This window comes from Salvelinus sp. IW2-2015, linkage group LG4q.1:29, assembly GCF_002910315.2.
Source record: "Salvelinus sp. IW2-2015 linkage group LG4q.1:29, ASM291031v2, whole genome shotgun sequence".
NCBI lineage: Eukaryota > Metazoa > Chordata > Actinopteri > Salmoniformes > Salmonidae > Salvelinus > Salvelinus sp. IW2-2015.
The window spans coordinates 50,837,993-50,863,865 of NC_036842.1; the positions used below are offsets into that span (position 1 = coordinate 50,837,993).

At 41.8% G+C, this 25,873-nt stretch overlaps 2 protein-coding genes across 6 annotated transcripts in view; one reads left to right on the forward strand and one right to left on the reverse strand.

Annotated features, from left to right (window-relative positions):
• Window positions 1-4,298, reverse strand: part of mfge8b (milk fat globule EGF and factor V/VIII domain containing b) — a 46,237-nt gene extending 41,939 nt beyond the window's left edge. Inside the window, exon 1 of the mRNA XM_070442945.1 lies at window positions 4,129-4,298. Within this exon, the coding sequence (XP_070299046.1) occupies window positions 4,129-4,210 (82 nt within the window). The 5' untranslated portion in view covers window positions 4,211-4,298. The remainder of the gene's footprint in view (window positions 1-4,128) is intronic.
• A 9,109-nt stretch (window positions 4,299-13,407) lies between these two features.
• Window positions 13,408-25,873, forward strand: part of LOC111962097 (monoacylglycerol lipase ABHD2) — a 21,472-nt gene continuing 9,006 nt past the window's right edge. Inside the window, exons 1-7 of one of the 5 annotated variants that reach the window (XM_023984922.2) lie at window positions 13,408-13,580; window positions 13,977-14,044; window positions 14,319-14,555; window positions 16,089-16,264; window positions 20,061-20,228; window positions 21,822-22,005; window positions 23,886-23,978. In XM_023984922.2, the coding sequence (XP_023840690.1) occupies window positions 14,341-14,555; window positions 16,089-16,264; window positions 20,061-20,228; window positions 21,822-22,005; window positions 23,886-23,978 (836 nt within the window). In that variant the 5' untranslated portion in view covers window positions 13,408-13,580; window positions 13,977-14,044; window positions 14,319-14,340. The remainder of the gene's footprint in view (window positions 13,581-13,976; window positions 14,045-14,318; window positions 14,556-16,088; window positions 16,265-20,060; window positions 20,229-21,821; window positions 22,006-23,885; window positions 23,979-25,873) is intronic. The other 4 variants (XM_023984923.2, XM_023984924.2, XM_023984927.2 and 1 more) reach the window with 4 other exon arrangements.

A 25,873-nucleotide genomic window follows, 5' to 3' on the forward strand; every position in this document is an offset into this window, starting at 1 on the left:
TTCCCAATCGAACCTACCCCTAACAAAACCTGCATTAGTTCCCAGAACCTTCAGCTCTTCCCTAGCTTTGTAAACATGTTGTGTGACACTGCTAGGGATGGATGCAGACCCAAACAGTGGCTCTTCCTTGCCTCCCTGTCTCTCTCACTGGTGCAYCAGGGCTGCTGGTGGTATAGTAACATGGAGAGGGTTAAGTGTGGAAAGTATAGGGACAATGCATGGCTGGAGCAAGTATTTCCCAGACTTCTTGGCTAAATTCTGTCTGTGGCATGCATGGCCTTCGCCGGCCACATCCAGAGAAGTGACTCAATACTTTTGTCCTATAGCCCAACCGACCGCAAGATGGCAGTATTATTAATTTTACGTTGTTTGTCATCTGACATTGCTCGTCCATATACTTKTATATTCTTAATTCCATTCCTTTACATTAGATTGTGTGTATTGTTAGTGGCCATTAGCTGCCCAAAATAACAGTATTCCATTCATTTACGCAGTTCAGATTTATTTCGATTTTAGGTAGTAATCAATCGATATCCAATTGTAAACTTGTTGGAAGTGAGGCAGCTTTAGTCATCTTCCATCCTTTTTGAGCTGCATCCTATTTCTTGCTACGCCCTGCCACTTGTCTTCACACCCCTCAAAAATGTAAAATCATTGGATAGGTGTAGATGAAATGTCTACCAATACYGTTACACCAATCCATTGCTTTTAAATCTTTGTGGGGGTGTGAARGAGTGCACAGGCTAGAAGAGGTGAGAATTGGGATTGGGCTCCTGTCATCCTATAGTAGCCTAGCGCACACAGTCTTCCCGCTGTCTCAGTCAACAATCTTTAACAGCTGACTCAGGTAAATAGCGATGTGGCTATTAGTTGTCATTACTAAGTAGTTGTCATTACTATGAGAAATGGTGCCAGTACGCTCTGAATTACCAGCAAATCAATGATTATTTTACGAGTGGTCCCAACGATGGTCAACAAAATGAGGAATCCAATCCAGTCACCTCATCATGAAGAGATCATCTTCAACTAGGAGCAAGCAAGGTAAGCAAGCTAGGTAGGTACACAGCTTCATTAGCTTAACCGCTAGGCTGCCTGCCCTTCAAGCAGAGCAAGAAGGCCCATTGCCCTAACACAGCGTGTACACATGTTGCTCCAGAGCCAGTGATGTTCTTCCTTCAGACAAACATCCATAAATAATGTGCTCATTTGCACAATATCTTTAGTTCACATTCGCTTGTTAATTTCCAAACTCACCAAGTAGCTACTACCTACACTCATAACTTTATGAGCTGGATTGCCTGTCTCTGCAATTAGTTTGTTGTTTGCGGTCATTAGCCTATTTAGCTAGCATCCTCTATGGAAATTCGCTAGTATTTGTGCTAATTTTGTTAGCATTCTGGTAATAGACACCAATGGGCTTTTTTAGCGGCCCCTTGTGTACTAAAACGGTAATAGGGAGAGGTTGAAAATGTCAGAAAGACACTTGCCAGCTGTTCAGCGCATGCTCTGCATACGTGTCCTGGTAATCCGTCTGTCCCTACGGCCRTGCGAATGTTAACCTGTTTAAAAAGGTCTTACTTACATCGGTTAAGGCGAGTGTGGTCACAGTCATCTGGAACAGCTGGTGCTCTCATGCATGGTTCAGTGTTGCTTGCGTCGAAGGAAGCACAGAAGGCATTTAGCTAGTCTGGTAGGATTGCGTCACTGGGCAGCTCGTGGCTGGCTTTCCCTTTGTAATCTGTGCCGGTTTGCAAGCCCTGCCACATCTGATGAGTGTCAGCGCTGGCAATTAGGATTCGATCTTAGTCCTGTATTGATAATATGGCCTGTTTTATTGCTCGTCGGAGGCGTAGTGTGATTTCTTGTAAACGGCGGATTAGTATCCCACTCCTTAAAGCAGCAGCTCTAGATTTTAGCTCAGTACGGATGTTGCCTGTAATTCACGGCTTCTGGTTGGGATATGTACAGTCAGTTGGGATATGTACGTACGGTCACTGATGTGGTAAACTTCTAATGCCATCGGATGAATCCTGGAACATATTCCAGTCTGTGCTAGCGAAAATAGTCTTGTAGCTTACCATCTGCTTCATCAGACCACTTCTGTATTGAGCACGTGCGTCACTGGTACTTCCTGTTTTGAGTTTTTGCTTGTAAGCAGGAATCAGGATAGAGTTATGATCAGAATTCCAAATGGAGGCAAGGGAGAGCTTTGTATGCATCTCTGTGTGTGAGTAAAGGTGATCTAGAGTGTGTGTGTGTGTGTGTGTGTGTGTGGAAACATTGGTCTTCATGACAATTTACTTTCTTGTGGACCCAAATAAATAAGACTGATAAAGCACGTGAAACATGTTGTTTTCTTCCCTTCGGGTAAGTTGGTGAAGAGTAGGCTCATGGATCTGGTGACCAGTTTTGGAACCAAGGTGGTTTTCACCATGGAAGCACTCAGCAAAGTGGTGTGTGAGTGTGTCATTGACAGTCTCTCCCTCAGACACACAAACACAGAGAGAAAGACAGGACATCTAATGATCACAATCAATTAGCTAAAATTATGGAGTTGTCAGTAAACTTTTATGAATGATGATCTAAGGAGTTTGCGTTAGAGATCACTTTGTGTTTGTCAGAGAGAGAGAGAGAGAGAGAGAGAGAGAGAGAGACACGGTCAAATTCATTCATATCAATTAAATCCTTCCTGCCCACTGCCATTGGGGTCTTTTGTACACTAGTACTGTCTATTTTACTACATATTTATGTTTTGTGTGATTGTCTTGTATTGTTGTGAGTATTTGTATTGTTTTTACTATTCCTGTATGACAAACTAATTTCATCTCATCTCTCAGCAGATGAGATTGTTCCACCTGGCCATGGAYYTGTCYGCAACTCGTTCCAGTACCTTTTCCTGCAAGCTGAAGTTCAATTATTGTCATTATTTTGGTCCTTATTTCTGCGATCTTTCCTGCCATCCAGGGTTGTCTATTAGTGTTGTTTTTTAAGGATTTGTTGTTTACTGTTCATAATCACACTGAAATGTAAAATTATCCAATTTAAATGTATTTGTATATTATTGTTCAGTGTAATAATTAGTTATAGCAATGGTTATTTAATACAAACACCAGCAGTTGCAGTGAGTGTTGGTGTTTCGCTCATGCCTCTCAATGCAGTTAGAATGAAACGGAARAGAATCTTTGAATGTGGTTCTCACTTCTTACTTTTTGACTGAAGCACACTTTCAAAGCGCATAACTTGGGTTCTGGTAAAGATAGCTCAGTGATTTATACAGATCTGGATTGGGGACAGTGTGTAGTTTGAAGAAGAAACAAATGCCACCATGTAAATGGTTTTCCCATACGTCCTTTCTATTCATCCACGCATGTCCTGGATGCAAAGTACTTTCTATTCATCCTAGATGCAAAGAAAYCAGAGTGCCAACGGCATAAAGATGGGACATGGGCAAACATAGTGGGGACTACTGTGAGGAGCACTTTGAACACAATGCCCTTAGGTGTTAGTTATTTCATGCAGAGGTTTTTATACCTACTTATGCCTAATCCYAAGAAATCCAAAGAAATGCTTATGTTATCTTTATACCTATATTGACAATTAGCCTAGTTGGTTGATATGGAAATGCTTTTTTAAGCACTGTTGCTACAGAGGGAGTGAATAAAATTAGATTAGCCACGTCAATCACACTTAACCAAGCACTAGATAACAACAACTGTGTTCAAAACTGTCCATTGCATAATGTTAAATTAAATACTAAACAACAAAAATGTACATACATACACACATATATATATATATATATATAAATAAATTCCATGCAGCAATGTATTCCCACTCAAGGACCCCTCCAAATTCCAAAAACAGGAATGGGGTGTTACTTTGGGAAACTGAATTGGTAGTGCCACTTATGCCAGCCTTGGAATGTCCCGCTTATACCCACACACTGTAAAAAAAAAATATATAAATTGCGTAGAGAAAAGGACACAGCGTTCCAATGTGTGTGTGTATATATATATATACTCGCATGACACCACTGCTCAATATCCACCTCGGACCGACACACGGTGTGCTCAGCGCATTATAAAGGCTTAAACTAGGTTAACTGTAAACAAAACAAAAACAACTTACCATTCACTGTGGAAATGGCACCAACCAGAAAACAAACTACAAAGAGTGGAATGGAGAACGCGAAACGAATTTGGGTCTTCATTGTGGCTTCTTTCACTCTCTCTTTGAACTCTTGGGACAAAAACACAGCTGCTCCGTGTGGTGTTSCTGCGTTGGTTGGTGAGATTGAAAGATAGGCGGTGTCAGAGTGAGAGCGCGTGTATCTCTGCTTCCATCCAATTAAATTCTGTTTTATAATTGTAAGCCCTCCCTGGGGGTGTGATTTGAAAAACGGTTTAAAGTAAATATAGCACCGTGAAAAGGGGTGGGGTGTAACTGTCAGAGTAGTGATGCGTTATAGATACATAATTATGTATCCTATAAAAACTGTTCAGTTTGGAAGTAAGGTATGATAAAAAAAAAACTGTTCAGTTAGGAAGTAAGGTATGATCAACGGCCATTTTTCTTTTTTACCAGCCAGGGATTTGGTGGAATGATATGTCCCTTCACACATTATAATGGCATAGCATGGAACGGAACAGACAGTGGTGGAAAAAGTACTCAAATGTCATACTTGAGTAAAGGTAAAGGCTCCTTAATTGAAATGACTCACGTAAAAGTGAAAGTCACCCAGTAAAATACTACTTGAGTAAAAGTTTAAAACTAAGTATTTAGTTTTAAATACACTTAAGTATCAAAAGTAAATGTAATTGGTCAAATATACGTAAGCATCAAATGTAAAAGTATTTTAAAAAATCAAATTCATTATATTAAGCAAACCTGAGGGCACCATTGTCTTGCTTATTTCATTTGTTGCTAGCTAGGGGCACACTCCAAAAATTACAATGAAGCATTTGTGTTAATTTAGCCCACCAGATCAGAGGCAGCAGGGATAACCAGGGATGTTCTCTTGATAAGTGTGTGAATTGGACCCCTTTGCTGTCCTGCTAAACATTTGAAAAGTACTTTTGGGTGTCTCGGAAAACTTATGGAGTTAAAAGTACATCATTTTCTTTAGGAATGGAGTGAAGTAAAAGTAAATGTTGTCAACAAAATCAATAGTAAAGTAAAGTACAGATACCCCCAAAAAATACAAAGTAGTACTTCAAAGTAGATTTATTTAGTTACTTTACACCACTGGGAACAGAACATAATGAAATGGATGGAACAGAAGAGATCAGATCAAATCATAACAGGACAGAATAATATAGAAAGAAATAGAATAGAATAGAAATAGATACTTGATTGTCCATTTGGTTAGAACTGAATAAATCTTGAGTGCCAATCAATTAATTATGGAAAGGTGAAAACATTGTCATTATAAAAAATAAACAATGTTTATGTAATGCTCTTCGAATGTGTTTTGTATCTGATAAGCCAGGTGTGGTTGCAAACCAACRTTTGATTAAAATGTGGCTTATAGGCCTCCCGAGTGGCGCAGTGGTCTAAGGCACTGCATCGCAGTGCTAGCTGTGCCACTAGAGATTCTGGGTTTGAATCCAGGCTCTGTTGCAGCCGGCCCCAACCGGAAGGCCCATGGGGCGGCGCACAATTGGCCCAGCGTRGTCGGGGTTAGGGGAYGGTTTGGCCGGCAGGGATATCCTTGTCTCATCGCGCACTAGCGACTCCTGTGGCGGGATGGGCACAGTGCACGCTGACACGGTAGCCAAGTGTACGGTGTTTCCTCTGACACATTGGTGTGGCTGGCTTCCAGGTTGGATGGGCATTGTGTAAAGAAGCAGTGCAGCTTGGTTGGGTTGTGTTTCGGGGGACGCATGGCTCTCAACCTTTGTCTGTACGGGAGTTGCAGCGATGAGACAAGACTGTAACTACTACCAATTGGATACCATGAAATTGGGGAGAAAAAAGGGGTGAAAATACAAAACAACAAAAAAAGTGGCTTATAACATTGCCTCCATATAGACATGGACCATGGCATCATTCCTACACCACAATATTGTTGAAAGACCATGTTGTTTTCCAAGATTTAGTCTGACAGCTGCAACAGATGTTTATTTTGCAGAATCTGTGGATCATTTTTTAAATCTCTTGTGAGGGAGTGCTAGAGAAGTCAACTGCTGGGTATGCAGAAATTGTCATTTGGTGGTGGTGGGTCTAACTAACTACTCTACACACACACACACATACACATACACACTATAAGACTGAATGTGGGTGTTATTCGGGCTGAGATCCATCCCTGGTGTCAGAGGTGATTTGTGTGTTGATAGAGTAAGTGGGTGTAAGTAAACGGAACTCAATATGTTCTCTCTCTGTTCTCATTATTCTTTTGTGTGTGCACATTATTAACAGTAAATGTAACATTTTGAGATCCAATCTTTACTAGAAAACATGTTTGAGATACGTAACCCAGCCAGCACATAACGTTCTGAGACTTYTATGTTTCTTAAAGCTTGGGATAGTGTGATTGTCCTATGGTTATTTTGCATACAACCTTCCCACAACGTTCTGGGAATTGTGCAAGCTACCCAGGTAGCACATAACACTCTGACAACCATATTCTTCTCAGGTTGGAATTTCAGTACTTCAGCATAACGTTTTCTGCAGGTTTCCTCATGGTTCTATTTAAAATCATTTTCTCAGAACATTCAGAGAACATAATTATTTTTTTTACCTTTATTTAACTAGGCAAGTCAGTTAAGAACAATTATTTTTTTCATTGACGGCCTAGGAACAGTGGGTTAACTGCCTTGTTCAGGGGCAGAAAACAGATTTTTACTTTGTCAGCTCGGTGATTCAATCTTGCAACCTTTCGGTTACTAGTCCAACGCTCTAACCACTAGGCTACCTGTCACCCCAGGGGTAAGCAAATGGGTAATGATTAATGGGTAAGCAAATTAATTTCCTATCTGTGCTTGGAGTTCCATACAGTTAACCCAAACTAAGATAGCAGTGTTATTAAAAGTCTTATTAAAACATATTCTCAGAACGTTATTTAATTACCTTCAAATAACCTATCATTTTCATTCTCAGAACATTAATAAAACTTCCCAGGAAACTTTCAGGGAACCATAGTAAAACGTTCTCAGAACCTCCATGCAACCTAAAAATGAACTTTCCAAGAACAGGCTAAATTTTCCCTTCTCAGAACATTTAAAAYACATTCTGTTTTACCGGTCAAGAAACTTATGGCTTTGTTCCCAGAACCAATGGGAAACCAAAAATGTACTTTCTCACAACTTCCAAGGAACTAAATGTCCATACCAGCTGTAGGACTCTCTGATATACTCATTCTAAAAAATAACCAATGGTAATAACCAATAACCCACCATTTCTATTAATAGAATTGCTAAGTACATTTTGATTGACTGACACATACATTACATTCCCTGACACCACATTGACTGACATCACATCATTACTGTAACCTAGTAACTGGTAGAGTTCTGATCTAAAAATAGATTTCTCAAAACATTACCATTGTGGAAGGGATTTGGTGCATTTTCCAGTACAGTGCTCTCCAGTAAAGCTCTTTGAAGACCTCTTATAATAACTTCAAACATGTATTCCTGATCTCTCCTATAGTAGGCCTATGATATGAACGCTCCATATGCTCCTCAATAGCATAAGATTAGCATTCGTTCAGGGAGAGGGTCAGCATGTTTACTGCATGGGGAATCTGTAATGACTCCTGTTTCTAACTGATACCGAGACACAACAGAGGTTTTCAGATGTAATTTTCAGATGAGAAACACATACATTTTTACATTTACATTTGACATTTTACAGATGTAAGATCTTAATTTGATCCCTCTTTTGTTGCTGAGAATTTTCCTGTAAAGCAAAAAATATCCATTCATTATAATTCACATAATAATTCACATTTCCTGTTGCTGCAGGATTATGTTCCTTCTGTAGCAAACATAATAATTCACATTTCCTGTTGCTGCAGGATTATGTTCCTTCTGTAGCAAACATAATAATTCACATTTCTTGTTGCTACAGGATTATGTTCCTTCTGTAGGAACCTCGGGAGGGCCAAGAGAACAGAGGTGTCTGGTTATATATCTGTCATAGCTTACTGGATATATTGTTATACTGAAGTTCACTACTGACACAATCTATTCTACTCTATTCTATTCTGATCTGTTCTATTATATTATATCTGAGCTGTAAAAGATAGGCTATCCGTTGTGTATCAGTAACAGTTAAATAGCCTATTTTTCCAGCCTATTATTCAGTGAGAGGGGTCCACAGTTTGAATGCATGAGAACCACACCAAGGTATTTCCTACCCTGTGAATAAGCCATGTGGCTTTGAAACCTTGTCAAAAGTCATTATCGTATGGACAGAACCATAGAAAGTGAACGGGTAGCYATTTCATGGCACATTGTTGTATAGTCGGCTTGGATAAGTCAATCAGTCAACTTCAAACAAATAGTCAGGTATGGTGTGAGTCATCACATACGTTTTCTATGATGTTCACCTCTTGTCTAAAGGGGCTTTTCCTCATGACTTACCTCTCCAGTATCAGGCCTCTCCAAGGGGCTTAATCAGAAACGGACTGGCCATAGGGCGGTTCTGGCAAATGCCAGATTGACTGGTTCATCTTTAGCCCAGAGGGCTGGTCTAAAGTTGGTAGTAATTTTAGTGCAGAATTGCCATTATTTAGCTAATAATGGTGGTCTCAAGGGAAGAGAATTGTGGGAGCCTTGAGGCCAAAATCAGGGTGGTGTGTTAGAAATTCCCAGGAGGATTTCTCTCCCCAGTCTGTCCCTYGGTTTAATTGGTTCATTTAAAAAAAAATCTATGATAATCACTGATTTCTTGGTCCAGATTATTATTGGTGGGTTAAATGAATGAGATGTGAATCTTTATTGTAATGTTTGAGTTAATAATCCTGAGTCAATATTGGAAATTTCGATGTTGGATACATTTTTCATTTGATTTCAATGTACTCAAAAACAGTATAGTTATTGCTCATGTCAATAGGCTTTGTATTGTATTTCCTGTATTTCCTATATGGGTGAAACCTTTAGTCTTTTTCAGACCCCTGATGTGTGCAGAGAATGAATAATAATTTGTCTTGCAATATTTCACACATTTTGTATTCAGTATACAAATATTTTCAAATTAAGTTACAGCTTTTCTTAATATTAAGGCAATTTCTAACTTTATGTACTTTTATTTGGTGCAGCAAATTGCCCTCATTCTCATAAGCAGTGGTTGAATTATCACATTGAGTGAATAGTCTACTTTAGTAAATGCCAATGTCGCCTCCCAGTGGCCAAATTGTATTGATTAGAAACGATCAACTTCACTGATAACAACCTGATACTAAAATGAAAATAATCCATTCATCAAACCCTGAGATTCCCTGAGATTCAGTGCAAATAAATGTCACTAGAACACAGTTTAAACAAATTCAAATGCAGCTAATTTGCTGTTATTCTGGCTGCACTGTTTGACGTGACTGTAAATTAGCCGTAATTGGCTAGCTACAGTAGCAAGCAAGGGATAAGAACGTTGCCAGCCAGTATGGAAATGGAACATTTAGAACGAACGACTGGGAACAGAACAAAAAGACTTAAGGGACTGGGTCACGTCTCTGGCAACCGAACCGAAAGAACGAACGATCAGCCGGCTTGGGTAACAACCTTAGATTTGTGTCGGACTATACTGTACATTCAGAAAGTATTCAAACCCCTTGACTTTTTCCACATTTTGTTATGTTACAGCATTACTCTAAAATTGATTACACTACTTTTTTTCCGCATCAATCTACACACAGTACCCCATAATGACAAAGCGACAACAGGTTGTTAATTGTTTTTGCAAATGTATAAAAAAAAAAAAAATGAAATACCTTATTTACATACAGTACCAGTCAATTGTTTGGACACACCTACTCATTCAAGTGTTTTAATTTATTTTGACTATTTTCTACATTGTAGAATAATAGTGAAGACATCAAAACTATGAAATAACACATATGGAATCATGCAGTAACCAAAAAAGTGTTAAACATATTTTAGATTCTTCAAAGTAGCCACCCTTTTCCTTGATGAGAGCTTTGCACACGCTTGATATTCTCTCAACCAGCTTCACCTGGAATACTTTTCCAACAGTCTTGAAGGAGTTCCCACATATGCTTAGCACCTTAGCACCCGCTTTTCCTTCACTCTGCAGTCCAACTCATCCCAAATCATCTCAATTGGGTTGAGGTGGGGTGATTGTGGAGGCCAGGTCATCTGATGCAGCACTCCATCACTCTCCTTTTTGGTCAAATAGCCCTTACACAGCCTGGATGTGGGTTGGGTCATTGTCCTGTTGAAAAACAAATGATAGTCCCACTAAGCGCAAACCAGATGGGATGGCATATCGCTGCAGAATGCTGTGGTAGCCATGCTGGTTTAGTGTGTCTTGAATTCTAAATAAATCACAGACAGGGTCAGCAGCACCCTCACACCATCACACTTGCTCCTCCATGCTTCACGTGGGAACCACACATGCGGAGATCATCCGTTCACCTACTCTGCATCTCACAAAGACTTGACGGTCGGAGCCAAAAAACTCAGATTTGGACTCATCAGACCAAAGGACATATTTCCACTGGTCTAATATCCATTGCTCGTGTTTCTTGGCCCAAGCAAGTCTCTTCTTATTATTGGTGTCCTTTAGTAGTGGTTTCTTTGCAACAATTCAACCATGGTGGCATGATTTATGCAGTCTCCTCTGAACAGTCAATGTTGAGATGTGTCTGTTACTTGAATTCTGTGAAGCATTTATTTGGGGTGAAATTTCTGAGGCTGGTAACTCTAATGAACTTGTCCTCTGCAGCAGAGGTAACTCTGGGTCTTCCTTTCATGTGGCGGTTCTCATGGGAGCCAGTTTCATCATAGCGATTGATGGTTTTTGCGACTGCACTTTAAGAAACTTTCAAAGTTCTTGAAATGTTCCATATTGAATGACCTTCATGTCTTAAAGTAATGATGGATGTTTATCTTTGCTTATTTGACATYTTCTTGCCATAATATGGACTTGGTCTTTTACCAAATAGCGTTATCTTCTGTATACCACCCCTACCTTGTTACAACACAACTGATTGTGTTGTAAAAAATGCCACAAAGATTTCTACAACTTGATTGGAGACCACCTGTGGTAAAATCAATTTTTGGACATGATTTGGAAAGGCACACACCTGTCTATATAAGATCCCACAGTTGACAGTGCATGTCAGAGCAAAAACCAAGCCCTGAGGTTGAAGTAATTGTCTGTAGAGCGCAGAGACAGGATTTTGTTAAGTTACAGATCTGGGGAAGGGCACCAAAACATTTCTGCAGCATTGAAGGTCCCCAAGAACACAGTGGCCTCCATTATTATTAAATGGAAGAAGTTTGGAACCACCAAGACTCTTTCTAGAGCTGGCTGCCCGGCCAAACTGAGCAATCGGGGGAGAAGGACCTTTGTCAGGGAGGTGACCAAGAACCCGATGGTCACTCTGACAGAGCTCCAGAGTTCCTCTGTTGCGATGGGAGAACCGTCCAGAAGGACAAACATCTCTGCAGCACTCCACCAATCAGGCCTTTATTGTAGAGTGGTCAGACGGAAGCCACTCCTCAGTAAAAGGCACATGACAGCCAGCTTGGAGTTTGCCAAAAGGCACATAAAAGATTCTGACCCTGAGAATCAAGGTTCTCTGYTCTGACGAAACCAAGATTGAACTCTTTAGCCTGAATGCCAAGAGTCATGTCTGGAGGAAACATGGCACCATACCTACGGTGAAGCATGGTGGTGGCAGCATCATGCTGTGGGGATGTTTTTCAGCAGCAGGGACTGGGAAACTAGTCAGGATCGAGGGAAAGATGAACGGAGCAAAGTACAGAGAGATCCTTGATGAAAACCTGCTGCGGTGAAGGTTCACCTTCCAACAGGACAACGACTCTAAGCACACAGCAAAGACAATGCAGGAGTGGCTTTGGGACWTTTCTCTGAATGTCCTTGAGTGTCCAGCTAGAGCCCGGACTTGAACCTGATCGAACATCTCTGGAGAGACCCGAAAATAGCTGTACAGCGATGCTCCAAATCCAACCTGACGGAGGTGGAGAGGATCTGCAGAGAAGAATGGGAGAAACTCCCCAAATACAGGTGTGCCAAGCGTGTAGCGTCATACCCAAGAAGTCTGTAATAGCTGCCAAAGGTGCTTCGAGAAAGTACTGAGTAAAGGGTCTGAATACTTATGTAAATATCAGTTGTTGTTTTTTTATACATTTGCAAAAATGTCCCACTTTTTTTTTTTGCTTTGTCATTATGGGGTATTGTGTGTAGATTGATGAGGGGAAATGTTTTTGTCCATTTTAGAATAATGTAACAAAATGTGGAAAAAGTCAAGGTCTGAATACTTTKCGAATGCACTGTATCTCATGGAAGAATGAAATAGTATGAATACATTCATCAAAATAACCTTGTTTATGAAAATATGTCAATCATTATTTGAATATGTTGGTAACCCCTTGTATAAAAGTGATAATGCCCTTGAAGCCGGTATTTGGAGGACATATTGACACGGTTTGCCGGCCCTCTACAAAACAACAACCGTGCCAATATATCCTCCAAACACCGGCTTCTCTGGTGTTATCGCTTAAGTGGTATTTTTATTTAACCTATATTTAAGTCAGTTTAGAACATTCTTACAATGACAGCCTACCCCGACCAAACCCTAATGACGCTAGGTCAATTGTGCACCGCCCTATTGGACTCCCAATCACGGCCAGTTGTGATACAGCCTGGAATTGAACCAGGGTCTGTAGTGACACCTCTAGCACTTAGATGCAGTGCCTTAGACTGCTGCGTCACTCAGGAGCTTGTGACATTTTTTTGTGAAATTGTAAGTGCTGTATACAAGTAGCGCAACATGAAAGATTAAATGGTTATTATATATATCCATTGTAAAATCATGATTTACAACACTACAAATACTTCTCAGGAAGTACTGACAATATGGAAAACATTGAAGGGGACTACAAATCGAACAGGAATATGCGCAGCTCGGTCATATTGTTAACAAGGCAGCATTGTGTATCGTTCAGAAGCATACAGCTCTTTTCCATAAAATACATGTTCAAACAAGTTTGATTGGCAAGGCAAATAAAGCGCTGTGCTAGTAAAACACAGAATACTACTCATTACTCCACGTGCTCAAGCCACTTTGCTTTTGTTTTGAGCCGACTTCGCCGTCGCCCAAAACTGGGCACCGAAATTACCCAACATGTGACGTAGCCGTAACTGAGCTCCAATAAAAATAGCTATATGTAAATCATCTCTTCTTCAGTAGGAAGTCAGGCTGCAGTTGCTAGGTGCTCGCGTATTTCAACTCTGTTCAGCTGTAGTAAACAGTCCGTGGCTACACCGAACAGCTGTTCAATGTGCACAGAGAGCAAAACAGCTTGTATACATTAATGTAAGGACACTGATTCGGACGAAAGCTCGGAAATATCTTCGAGGTAAAAATGGTATGTTGTGCATGGTTGCTAACCAGCTGACTTGCTTGCTTTTTTACAAAAACATTTGCTACTGCGTGTGTGCTGAAATGAGGGAGTCGGCTGACAGAGGGCAGTCTACTTTTTCTGTATGTATCACTGTATCAAAAGTGGGTAACATTTATGTATCCTATTCTAGACTAGATTGTAAGCGTAGAATGAGTTGTCTCGCGCAAATTCAACTCTAACACAAACATTAACTGGCAGACTTCACTGCTAAATAATAACGTCTGAATGATTGGAATTCGTACAATGATACTGTTTTATAATGTAATTTGTATCTACAGAAAGTCAAACAGATGAGACTTTTGCATTCAACAATATGCTGACAGTTTTCTATTTGGGTGACTTTTTGTTCCTCTTTTCCAGCGCTGCCAGATTCTGAAATGCATATCCAGGGGGTGACTGAGTATCATTAGTTATTGAACAGAGGCAAGGTGGGCAAAAATGTTTGACACTGTCTGACCGACTTCGTTTCTTTCTGCTGTTTGTGGACTTCAAATCAGCCTTATTGTGGTCATATTTGATCTCATTATTCTTATCACGCTCTAATTTACATGATGTATCAATGCTATGACTGCATGTGACTCTTTATATGCCCTCTGCACCAGTGGCGGTTCTAGACCATTTCAACTGGGGGGGCGGGGCACGCTATGGCCAGTTGTACTGTTAGATGTGTTGCTGTTGTGATCATATGTTAATTGTGCCTAGACATAGGTCCTCTCTGTCAACCATGAGTGCACTCGTGGAGCCAGGTGATGTCCACACCATTGCCCCCGAGATGCCAGCCATGTTTGAGGGCATGAAGCTGGCTGCCATAGCAACGGTGCTCTATTTCCTGGTGCGCTGTCTGAATCTGAAGAGTCCCACGGCCCCGCCTGACATCACCTATCGGGACACTCCCCTCAATCGCTATCTGCTCAAGTCCTGCCCCATCCTGACCAAAGAGTGAGTACTGATACCTACCCAGCAGATAGGATGCCATTTGGGACACAGCCACGATCACCTATAGAGAGCCCCGGTAAAAAGTAATAAACTGTATAGGAAATGGGGTGCCATTTGGGACGCAAACCGTGTCCACTGTTCCCATGCACCGGCGCACACAAAGGCCTACTTGAGAGCAAGCACACACACTTGTAAGTGAAATAGCAGTGCTTCCTGGAACATGTTATGTTGTTGTGACTATGGTATCAATATCAAATTCCAGAGCAGACTGGTACATGCCACACACACACAGACAGTCACAAGCTCATACTCATAAACCCACATGTACAGTAGCTACAGGACATACTATCCCATTTTCATAAACATCCTTAATCTTTCCTTTCCCCCTGAGTCGTAATCACTTTCAACCCAGTCGCGATAGTGCCCTTCTCACAGTACCTCCCTGTTAGACCAGTCCTCAACACTCCCTGCATCAGTCAACGGCTGTCCAGCCAATCGAGATGCCCTGTGTGTGGGTATAGTAGGTGTCCTATTAACACTGTATTATTTTACAGCCACATCGCAATTACATAACATCTACACTATGGACCACACTGCAGACTTAGCATGGCTAAATTACACTGTCTTTACCTGGATAAAATGAATTTTTTTTAAGATAAACTCTAACTAAAGGATATAGGCAGCTGTTTTTCATTGAGGCATATTGGCTGTAAAATGTGAAAGGCTTCCATGAGACATGAAGATGTTAATGTCTTGCTACCAGTGATATATAATTGATCCTACAGGCCAAAGCCTGGTCACAGAGTGGGGAAAGGAGGTTACTTAAAACGGTTGTGTTTCTTTGCATGAGATGGAAAGACCATGCCAGAGGCACAGCTAGGATCCAGAGTTATTTGCAAATTAGATTACATTTTGTTGTTATACCTCTTTTTCTTCCTAATTTCGTGGTATCCAATTGTCTCATCGCTGCAACTTCCGTACAGACTCGGGAGAGGGGAAGGTTCGAGAGCCGTGCGTCCTCCGAAACACAACCCAACCAAGCCGCACTGCTTCTTAACACAATGCCCACTTAACCCGGAAGACAGCCGCACCAATTTGTCGGAGGAAACGCCATACACCTGGCGACCGTGTCAGCGTGCACTGCGCCCGGCCCGCGACAGGAGTTGCTAGTGCTCGATGGGACAAGGACATCCCTGCCGGCATAACCCGGACGACTCTGGGCCAATTGTGTGCCGCCCCATGGGTCCCCCGGTCGCAGCCGGCTGCGACAGAGCCTGGACTCGAACCCAGAATCTCATTTGGCACAGCTAGCACTTTGCCTTAGACCACTGCACTACTCGGGAGGCCCGCAAATTAGATGTTTATACATGTTAACTTCATGCTAGATTTTGTGTGTGTGTGTGGAATGTACCAGTTTACACTGGGATTTCATACCATGCTCACAACACAAAATGTTCCACAAGGCACTGACATTATTGCTCTTACATCACTTTGGCTCTCACACATCCACTCTTGCCCGTTTGTGTATTCACACAGGTACGAACCGCCGCTGCTGTGGGGGAAGAGTGGACACCTCCAGACGGCCCTGTATGGGAAGCTGGGGCGTGTCAGCTCCCCAAACCCCTGTGGGGTGCGCAAGTACCTCCTCATGCAGGATGGGGCCACTGCCACCTTTGACCTCTTCGAGTCGCTGGGGGACCACCGCACTGGAGGTGAGATATTTGCTCCAGGGTTAATATTCCCCTAGGTGCAGAACTAGGCTCAGCTTCCCCTGCACCAATCCTAACCTTAACCTTTAGTGAGGAAATGCAAAAATGACCCAAGATCAGCATCTCGGCTGGGGCAGCTTCACCCTACTCCGAGATATTCAGTGTCATGTACTGTACCACGTCCTGTACAGACCTGGGTTCAAGTACTAAACTCGGCAAAAAAAGAAATGTCCACTTTTCAGGACTCTTGTCTTTCAAAGATAATTCGTAAAAATACAAATAACTTCACAGATCTTCATTGTAAAGGGTTTAGACACTGTTTCCCATGCTTGTTCAATGAACCATAAACAATTAATGAACATGCACCTCTGGAACGGTCATTAAGGCACTAACAGCTTACAGACAGTAGGCAATTAAGGTCACAGTTATGAAAACTTAGGACACTAAAGTGGCCTTTCTACTGACTCTGAAAAACACAAAAAGAAAGATGCCCAGGGTCCCTGCTCATCTGTGTGAATGTGCCTTAGGCATGCTGCAAGGAGGCATGAGGACTGCAGATGTGGCCAGGGCAATAAATTGCAATGTCTGTACTGAGAGACGCCTAAGACAGTGCTACAGGGAGACAGGATGGCAGTGGCAGACCACGTGTAACAACACCTGCACAGGATCCGTACATCCGAACATCACACCTGTGGGACAGGTACAGGATGGCAACAACAACTGCCCGAGTTACACCAGGAACGCACATTCCCTCCATCAGTGCTCAGACTGTCCGCAATAGGCTGAGAGAGGCCGGACTGAGGACTTGTAGGCCTGTTGTAAGGCGTGTCCTCACCAGACATCACCGGCAACAAAGTCGCCTATGGGCACAAACCCACCGTCGCTGGACCAGACAGGACTGGCAAAAAGTGCTCTTCACTGACTAGTCGCGGTTTTGTCTCACCAGGGGTGATGGTCGGATTTGCGATTATCGTCGAAGGAATGAGTGTTACACCGAGGCCTGTACTCTGGAGCGGGATCGATTTGGAGGTGGAGGGTCCGTCGTGGTCTGGGGTGGTGTGTCACAGCATCATCGGACTGAGCTTGTTGTCATTGCAGGCATTGCAGGCAATCTCAACGATGTGCGTTACAGGGAAGTTTGCTGAAAATAAACGCAGTTGACAGTGAGAGGACGTTTCTTTTTTTTCTGAGTTTATTTGAAATCTTTCAAATACTTGTGGTGTTTGCTTGAATATGAATAACTTTATTTATAGAGCACTTTTCGATAACAGGTTAACAAAGTGCTTCGCATCAAGTGCATAAGTGCGTTTTCAGGGGGGATTTAAAGAGGCACTGAATCTGCAAGCCTGATCTCCTCTGGCAGACCATTCCATTTTAGGGAACCTAATGGCAAATGCCAGGTCTCCTTTGCTTTTCAACTTAGACTTTTGGAATGGTCAGCAGTGCTTTACCAGCGGATCTCGGGCTGCGTTTTGGCTCAAAGGGAGAGAAGTTCTTCAATGTAAGTTGCCTAGCCTTAAACATGATCCTATCTATTCTAAAGGTGACTTGTAGATGGGTGGGGTTTGCACTTTTGCAATTATTGTGTTGGTTCAATTATGCCAGACGAGCTCAATCAAGCCCAGCTAAAGTATTTTAAATTATTTAAAATAGTATTTGAACCCAGGTCTGGTCATGTACCACATGCCATATACTGTATCTGTGATCGGGCATGACTCAGCCTATTGGTTAGGGTTACAAAAACAGCTGTGCTGTGGTCAATACTGTCCACATCCCTTCAAGTCCTCAGTGTAGTGGCACTTCAAAATGAGGTTTAATCCAACAGGTCTGCGACTAGTGTGCATTATTTAGACATTTTGAGGTAATTCATCGAATGGAATTGGCTTTGGTTGGTGTCCACTGTTTCCTTATCTTGAATAATGTATGTCAAGGGAACASTTATATATWTTTTTTAAATCCTCTCGTAGTGCTTGCCTTTTTGGGCACCTGCCCTAGGGTATCTAATTGGGTTTGAGACCATTAGCAAGATGGTGCCCCTGAGGAAAGAGTAGCACACACCCTTTATCTGTGCAGTGACTCCCTGGTAGGCTTGGATAGTATACTATGTATACCGGGGTATTTTGAAATATAGACGGTATGATTTTTATAGACCCCCACCCCCCAAATATGTGCGCACCAATTTTCACGCAAAATCTGAACTTGATGAGAGAGTGTGCTCACCTCCTRGCAAACTTCAGGCCATGTGTACACACATCTCTGCTAGTGGTTGAAATATTGTATTGCAAGCTGGCAAGTATTTTGTGCAAATGCGGATATGGTGAAAAGCTTATTCGTACAAAAAACAGAAACACATATTAACTAGAATGCAGCCATTTGCCGTCAGTGAGGAGCGAAAATATTTTTATAAAAAATCTAAATATTTTTCCTATTTTGTTTTCATAAGTTGCATAAACATTTCCTCACCATTTCTGGCCGTGATGGATTCATATTTCTGAAGTAGCCATACAAAAAATGACCATGCGCAGCTCTCATTTAATTGGACCTAGTAGTCTAGTAAATAGACGGGCTAAATGTATTTCAAGTTTTGCTATCCCATAGGCAGCGCTATTTATAATATTCAGTCGAATTTAACAGGTGAACAGTCTATTTTACATTGAAGTAGGCTGTAGCATACATAAGCCTACCTTAATGTAAAATAGAAACTGTTCACCTGTTAAATTCGACTGTGTATATTATAAATGGCGCTGCCCATGGGATTATTGCACCCTCCCCCCCAGAAGAAAAAAAAGTTGCCTACCCTAGACAATGCTTCAGAATTGGCGGGCAGTCCATCATCTAGGTTGTGGGAAAAGTCGATGTAAAGCATTGTTGTGCTGCCAGGTCCACAATTTGCCATTGTTTTCTCTTTCAGAAACTGCCAGTCCTTTGCCAGATGCAGCATAAATTAATGCTAAAGATTAAAGCATTCTGCCAACTCAGTAAATAGACTGGCAGCTTGTGTAAAATATTTGACAGTATGTGTAGGCTACAGTATTGGTGTGCGATAGGAGTGCGACATCATTGCCTATTTAATCTCAGGGCCTGTACCAAGGCAGGAAATAGAAACCCAATCTATTGATAAACTACATTTTGAATGGCAATAGTTCCAATTTATACAGCAAATTAAAAGGGTGTCATTGTCACCGTAAGTTTAAAGGAGGGTGTTTGTCCAGGCAGAGTTTTAATGCTCGTTCACGCTTGCACAGTTTTACGACGGGTCTGATTTATAACTGGGGAAACATGCGTATGTATGGCGTGCGCCAAGTTAATAAATCTTAATATTGTTGTGCAGACTTTTCAGAAATTGCGCATGCGGGAATGTTGTGCAATTTTAAGCAGCTGTTAGAAGAGGCCCCTGCTGCCTAAACGTGTTGTGCGTTGAAAAATATATCATTTGGAAAGAAATGGCGCCCCTTTTGTGCACTGCGAGTAATACCCTATACCCCGGTATGGTAAAGAGCGGTTTGAAAGTCTGGATACCACCTAACCCTACTCCTTGGTCTTGTTCATTAGGCACCATACAGAAGAAAAGGACTGAAACGGGGAAGGACTACCAGGACTGGTCCAATGCAAATTTTAATTTCCTGTTGCAAAATGTTTTAAAGCACGTTCCACTGTGTGCACTAATGAACATTGTGTGCACTAATGACCCCTGTTGCACATAGAATACCGTGCTTTTTGGCCTTTAATTTGCCCTAACACCACCTACCCACGGACTCTCCTTTATCACCTGTGTGTTTACTGTGTTTTTACTCCACAGATGACATCACCATGGTGATCTGCCCGGGGATTGGTAACCACAGCGAGAAGCACTACATCCGCACCTTTGTGAATCACTCCCAGAGGCAGGGGTACAGGTGTGCTGTTCTCAACCATCTGGGGTCCCTGCCCAACATCGAGCTCACCTCGCCGCGCATGTTCACCTACGGTAAGACCGACAGGGCCAGGGCTCTGTTAAGTACGCATATTGTTGTCCTTTTTAATAATATAACTGTCCATATGTAGCTTGTTTTTGGTCACAGGTTCAGGAATGGCTGAAGAATTCTAACAATTACCTGGAGCCAACTCTGCAGAAAGCACTACTGGGTGATTTTTGAAAAGTCATAGTCAATCGATCAAAAATATAATAATGGTTTATCTTTCATTTACAATCTGTAGGAATAATGAGAATAGAAAGGTTCAGAAGCTTTGTGAAGCCTCACAGCACAGTTGTAAAAATATATGTCAAATAGAAATCCAATATGGATGGTGTTAAGAGATAGATGGGTGGAGTTGAATGGAGCTGAAGGGTCGGACTAATAACAAGATAACGAATGTAAAATATACTGTGTCTGTAAAATGTATATAGGTTCAGCACAGTTAGAAATATATGGCAAATAGAAATCAAACTGGATGGACATCAGAAATGGATAAGAGAGGTTGAGGGTAGAGGAAGAATGTGTCTGTAAAAAGGTGTGTAGTGTGTGTATGAGCTGTAAGTAAAAGCCTAAGTGTTGTCCATTAGTTTACTCCAATTAGGGGAGGGGTGGTAGGGTTAGCTGAAAATAATAATTATATATATTTTAAAAAGTCTGTATTTATATATATAATATGTGTATACACTACTGTTCGAAAGTTTGGGGTCACTTAGACATTTCCTCAACAGGCAGCTTCATTAAATAGTACGTGCAAAACACTAGTCTCAACGTCAAAGGTGATGCTGGCCTTCTAGGCAGAGTTGCAAAGAAAAAGCCATATCTCAGACTGGCCAATAAAAATAAGATTATTATGGGCAAAAGAACACACTGGACAGAGGAACTCTGCCTAGAAGGCCAGCATCCCGGAGTCGTCTCTTCACCGCGTCAAACTTTTGAATTCCATGTGTTATTTCATAGTTTTGATGTTGTCACTATTATTTTACAATGTAGAAAATAGTAAAAATAAAGAAACCCTGGAATGAGGTCTGTCCAAACTTTTGACTGTGTTTACAAAAAATAATATATGGGGGATTGGAAATGATGCGGACAACTACGTTGATGGAAGCTACAATCCATCTGCAATATTTGACATTTAGTTGAAGTTGACTTTGGTCTACTTCTAATTAGTCTGCGACAGCCGGACATGATTGGAAACACCTGTGACTGAATTAATGTTACGTGTGACCTGTGGAGTTTTCCAAGTAAAAGCTTGATGTGGAAAAGTTGGTTAATTAATAAATGTATTGCATTTACCTGTAACTTGCACTGTCTTAACTGCTACTAGGTGTGGCAGGTCAGCAATTGGAGGGTTGCCGGTTTGAATCCCTAGTACAGCTGGAAAATCTGGTGGGGAGTGAGCCGGTAACCGGAGAGTTGCTGGCATCTGTATCCTAGATGCCATCTTCTGCCGTTGTACCCTTGCGCAAGGCCCCTAACCCCTAAATCTATCCAGGGGCACTACACCGTGGCCAACCCTGGGTTTCAATCCCTTGGGATTTGTTTTCTACATCTCAGTGCATTTGGTTGAAAAGCAAAATACACATTTCTGTGATTTCCTTTTCCAGGTTGTACATGGGAGTTTGCAGCCATGGTAGGTTCCATCAAGCGGGCCTTCCCCCAGACACTGCTCATCGTGGTGGGCTTCAGCCTAGGGGGGAACATTGTGTGTAAGTTTCTGGGGGAGAACAGGATCAACCAGGAGAGAGTGTTGTGCTGCGTCAGTGTCTGCCAGGGATACAGCGCACTTCGGTAAGTGGAATTTAAATAAAGCCTTATACAAACGGCAGCCACTACACTGTCAAGTAGAACGTTGTTGATACTGTGATTCGGCTACATGCGAACATGCGTGTGTCTAGATCCACGCCCGTGAGTATTTGTGGAAGAGGCAGGCAGCCAGTCTGGCCTCTCTTTGTTCGTACCCATAGTTAGGCCATGGCCACCACTTTACCCCATGTAGCTTTTGTTTGTCCGCATCTCTTTAATCTCACTCAGAGCACCACACAAACGCGCGTGTGACCACCTCAGTGACTGACTGCTATTGTTTCGCATAGACCCCAAACGCCTTGTTTCCCCGTTCACTTTTAGACACCGACACTTCATGTGCACTGCAAATAGTCTAAAGTAAGTACTCGGGCTATTAAAAACCTGCCATCACATATGCCCGTTACCTGTTTATACAAACCACAGCCACGCATTAAGTGCTACCAAAGTGCTTACACCACTAATAAATACACTTTTCACATAGGATTTACTGTATGTTGCCTGTTAACAACATTTAAAAATATATATTTTTAAAAATAGGCCAATGTTAATATGACCTCTTTTCAAACAGGCCCGGCATAAGCCTTTTATACCTCCCGTGCACATGCCAGCACCGATTGCATGGTAGTAGGGCTGTGTAGATGTGGTGGGGGCGTCTATTTGAATAAATCTATTGAATATACGCAATCACAAATACGTCTATTAATTCATTGACTAATAAAGTGTATTTTCAAAAGAATGGAATAGCAAGTATTTTGTAAATTATGCTACTGATCTATGAAGCCTAATTGGCTGCGTCATGCAAAATCTAATCAATAGTTTATTTTGTTCATTAAACAGACAGGATGCACTTACATTCCCCTGCCCCGATCAGTCAACCCACATATACCCTACATGATCAAAAGTATGTGGACACATACACATCAAATAACAGCCTCAACTCTTCTGGGAAGGCTTTCCACTAGATGTTGGAACATTGCTGCGGGGACTTGCTTCCATTCAGCCACAAGCATTAGTGAGGTCGGCCACTGATGTTGTGTGATTAGGCCTGGCTCGCAGTTGGCGTTCCAATTCATCCCAAAGGTGTTCGATGGGGTTGAGGGCAGGGCTCTGTGCAGGCCAGTCAAGTTATTCCACACTGATCTCGACAAAACATTTCTATACGGACCTCATTTTTTTTGCACAGTATTGTCATGCTGAAACATGAAAGGGCCTTCCCCAAACTGATGCTACAAAGTTGGAAGCAGTTGGAAGCACAGAATCGTCTAGAATGTCATTGTATGCCGTAGCGTTAAGATTTCACTGYAACTAAGGGGCCAAGCCCGAACCATGAAAGACAGCCCCAGACCATTATTCCTCCTCCACCAAACTTTACAGTTTTATACACCTGTCAGCAACGTGTGTGTCTGAAGTAGCCAAATCCACTATTTTGAAAGGGTGTCCATCCACATGCTTTTGTGTGTTAATGTATAGGGGTAAGGTGACTAGGCATCAGGATATAAGATAAACAGAGTAGCATCAGCTTGTGTGTGTAGTCAGTATAAATGTGTGTGAGTGAGTGTGTGTAGGGCCCTGTGAGTGTGCATAGAGGCAGTGCAAAAATAAAAAGTTCAACGAGGATACTCAGGTTAACTAGTTATTTATCAGTATTATTGCTTGGGGATAGAAGCTGTTCAAGATCCTGTTGGTGCCAGACTTGATGCAGGCTGTAATACAACAAATGTGGAATAAGTCGAGGGGTATGAATACTTTTTGAAGGCACTGTAGAAATACATGCACAATAACAGAACCACTCATTGTGTGGTATTGACTTGGTGCCATTATTGACTGTCTCTCTCGCTCTCTCGCTCTCGTGTGTGTTAATCCAGGGCCCAGAAGACGTTCCTACAGTGGGACCAGTGTCGGAGGCTCTATAATTTTCTCATGGCAGACAACATGAAGAAGATAATCCTCTCCCACCGGTACATACAGCTGCTAAAACACACGTCTCAGTAGTTAGTACACATATCACTACTGTCATAGTCCCTATGCAATGTTCAGTCTTTAAAATAAGACCTAGACAGAAATCCTAAATAAATTGGCCTAATGGTTCATGTACGAGCTACATGCTTCAAGCCAGACTAATTTACGTCATTTGTGATTATGAAATATCGAACTGTCTGGACGACAAAACGAACCCAGATAAGACGTCATAATAATAATAATAGTTCTCAAGCGGCCGCTGGGCCAGCCACCCTTCCATCAGTATCAGACAGCTGGTGTTCTTGTTTGCTTGTAGCCTATAACAAGCATGCAGGCTTCCCTACTGTATAAAAATGACAATTTACAAGTGGAGTCTGCAATGAACATTACAGCAGTAAAAGGTAATTCTAATTTACACTACCGGTCAAAAGTTTTAGAACAGCAACTCATTCGAGGCTTTTTCTTTATTTTCTACATTGTAGATTAATAGTGAAGACAATAAAACTATGAAATAATACATATGGAATCGTGTAGTAACCAAAAAGTGTTTAAACAAATCAAAATATGTTATATTTGAGATTCTTCAAATAGCCACTCTTTGCCTTGATGACAGCTTTGCACACTCTTGGCATTCTGTCAACCAGCTTCATGAGGTAGTCACCTGGAATGCATTTCAATTAACAGGTGTGCCTTGTTAAAAGTTAATTGGTGGAATTTCTTTCCTTAATGACTTTTAGCCAATCAGTTGTGTTGTGACAAGGTAGGGGTGGTATACCGAAGATAGCCCTGTTTGATAAAAGACCAAGTCCATATTATGGCAAGAACAGCTCAAATAAACAAAGAGAAATGACAGTCCATCATTACTTTTAATGACATGAAGGTCATTCAATATGAAACATTTCAAGAACTTTGGAAGTGCAGTCGCAAAAACCATCAAGCGCTATGATGAAATTGGCTCATGAGGACCGCCACAGGAAAGGAAGACCCAGAGTTACCTCTGCTGCAGAGGATAAGTTCATTAGAGTTACCAGCCTCAGAAATTGCAGCCCAAATGAATGCTTCACAGAGTTCAAATAACAGACACATCTCAARATCAACTGTTCAGAGGAGGCTGCGTGAATCAGGCCTTCATGGTTGAATTTCTGCAAAGAAAACACTACTAAAGAACACCAATAATAAGAAGAGACTTGCTTGGGCCAAGAAACACGAGCAATGGACATTAGAATGGTGGAAATTTGTCCTTTGGTCTGGAGTCCAAATTGGAGATGTTTTGTTTCAACCGCTGTGTCTTTGTGAGACGCGGTGTGGGTGAGCGGAGGATTTCCGCATCCACATATGTATTTCCCACCGTGAAGCATGGAGGAGGAGGTGTTCTGGTGTGGTGCTGGTGACACTGTGTTTTATTTAGAATTCAAGGCACACTTAACCAGCATGGCTACCACAGCATTCTGCAGCAATACACCATCCCATCTGGTTGCGGTTAGTGGGACTATCATTTGTTTTTCAACAGGACAATGACCCAACACACCTCCAGTAAGGGCTATTTACCAAGAAGGAGAGTGATGGAGTGCTGCATCAGATGACCTGGCCTCCACAATCCCCCGACCTCAACCAAATTGAGACGTTTTGGGATGAGTCAGACAGCAGAGTGAAGGATAAGCAGCCAACAAGTGCTCAGCATATGTGGGAACTCCTTCAAGACTGTTGGAAAAGCATTCCAAGTGAAGCTGGTTGAGAGAATGCCAAGAGTGTGCAAAGCTGTCATCAAGGCAAAGGGTGGCTACTCTTGAAGAATCTCAAATCTAAAATATATTTTGATTTGTTTAACACTTTTTTTGTGGGGGGGGGGTTACTACATGATTCCATATGTGTTATTTCATAGTTTTGATGTCTT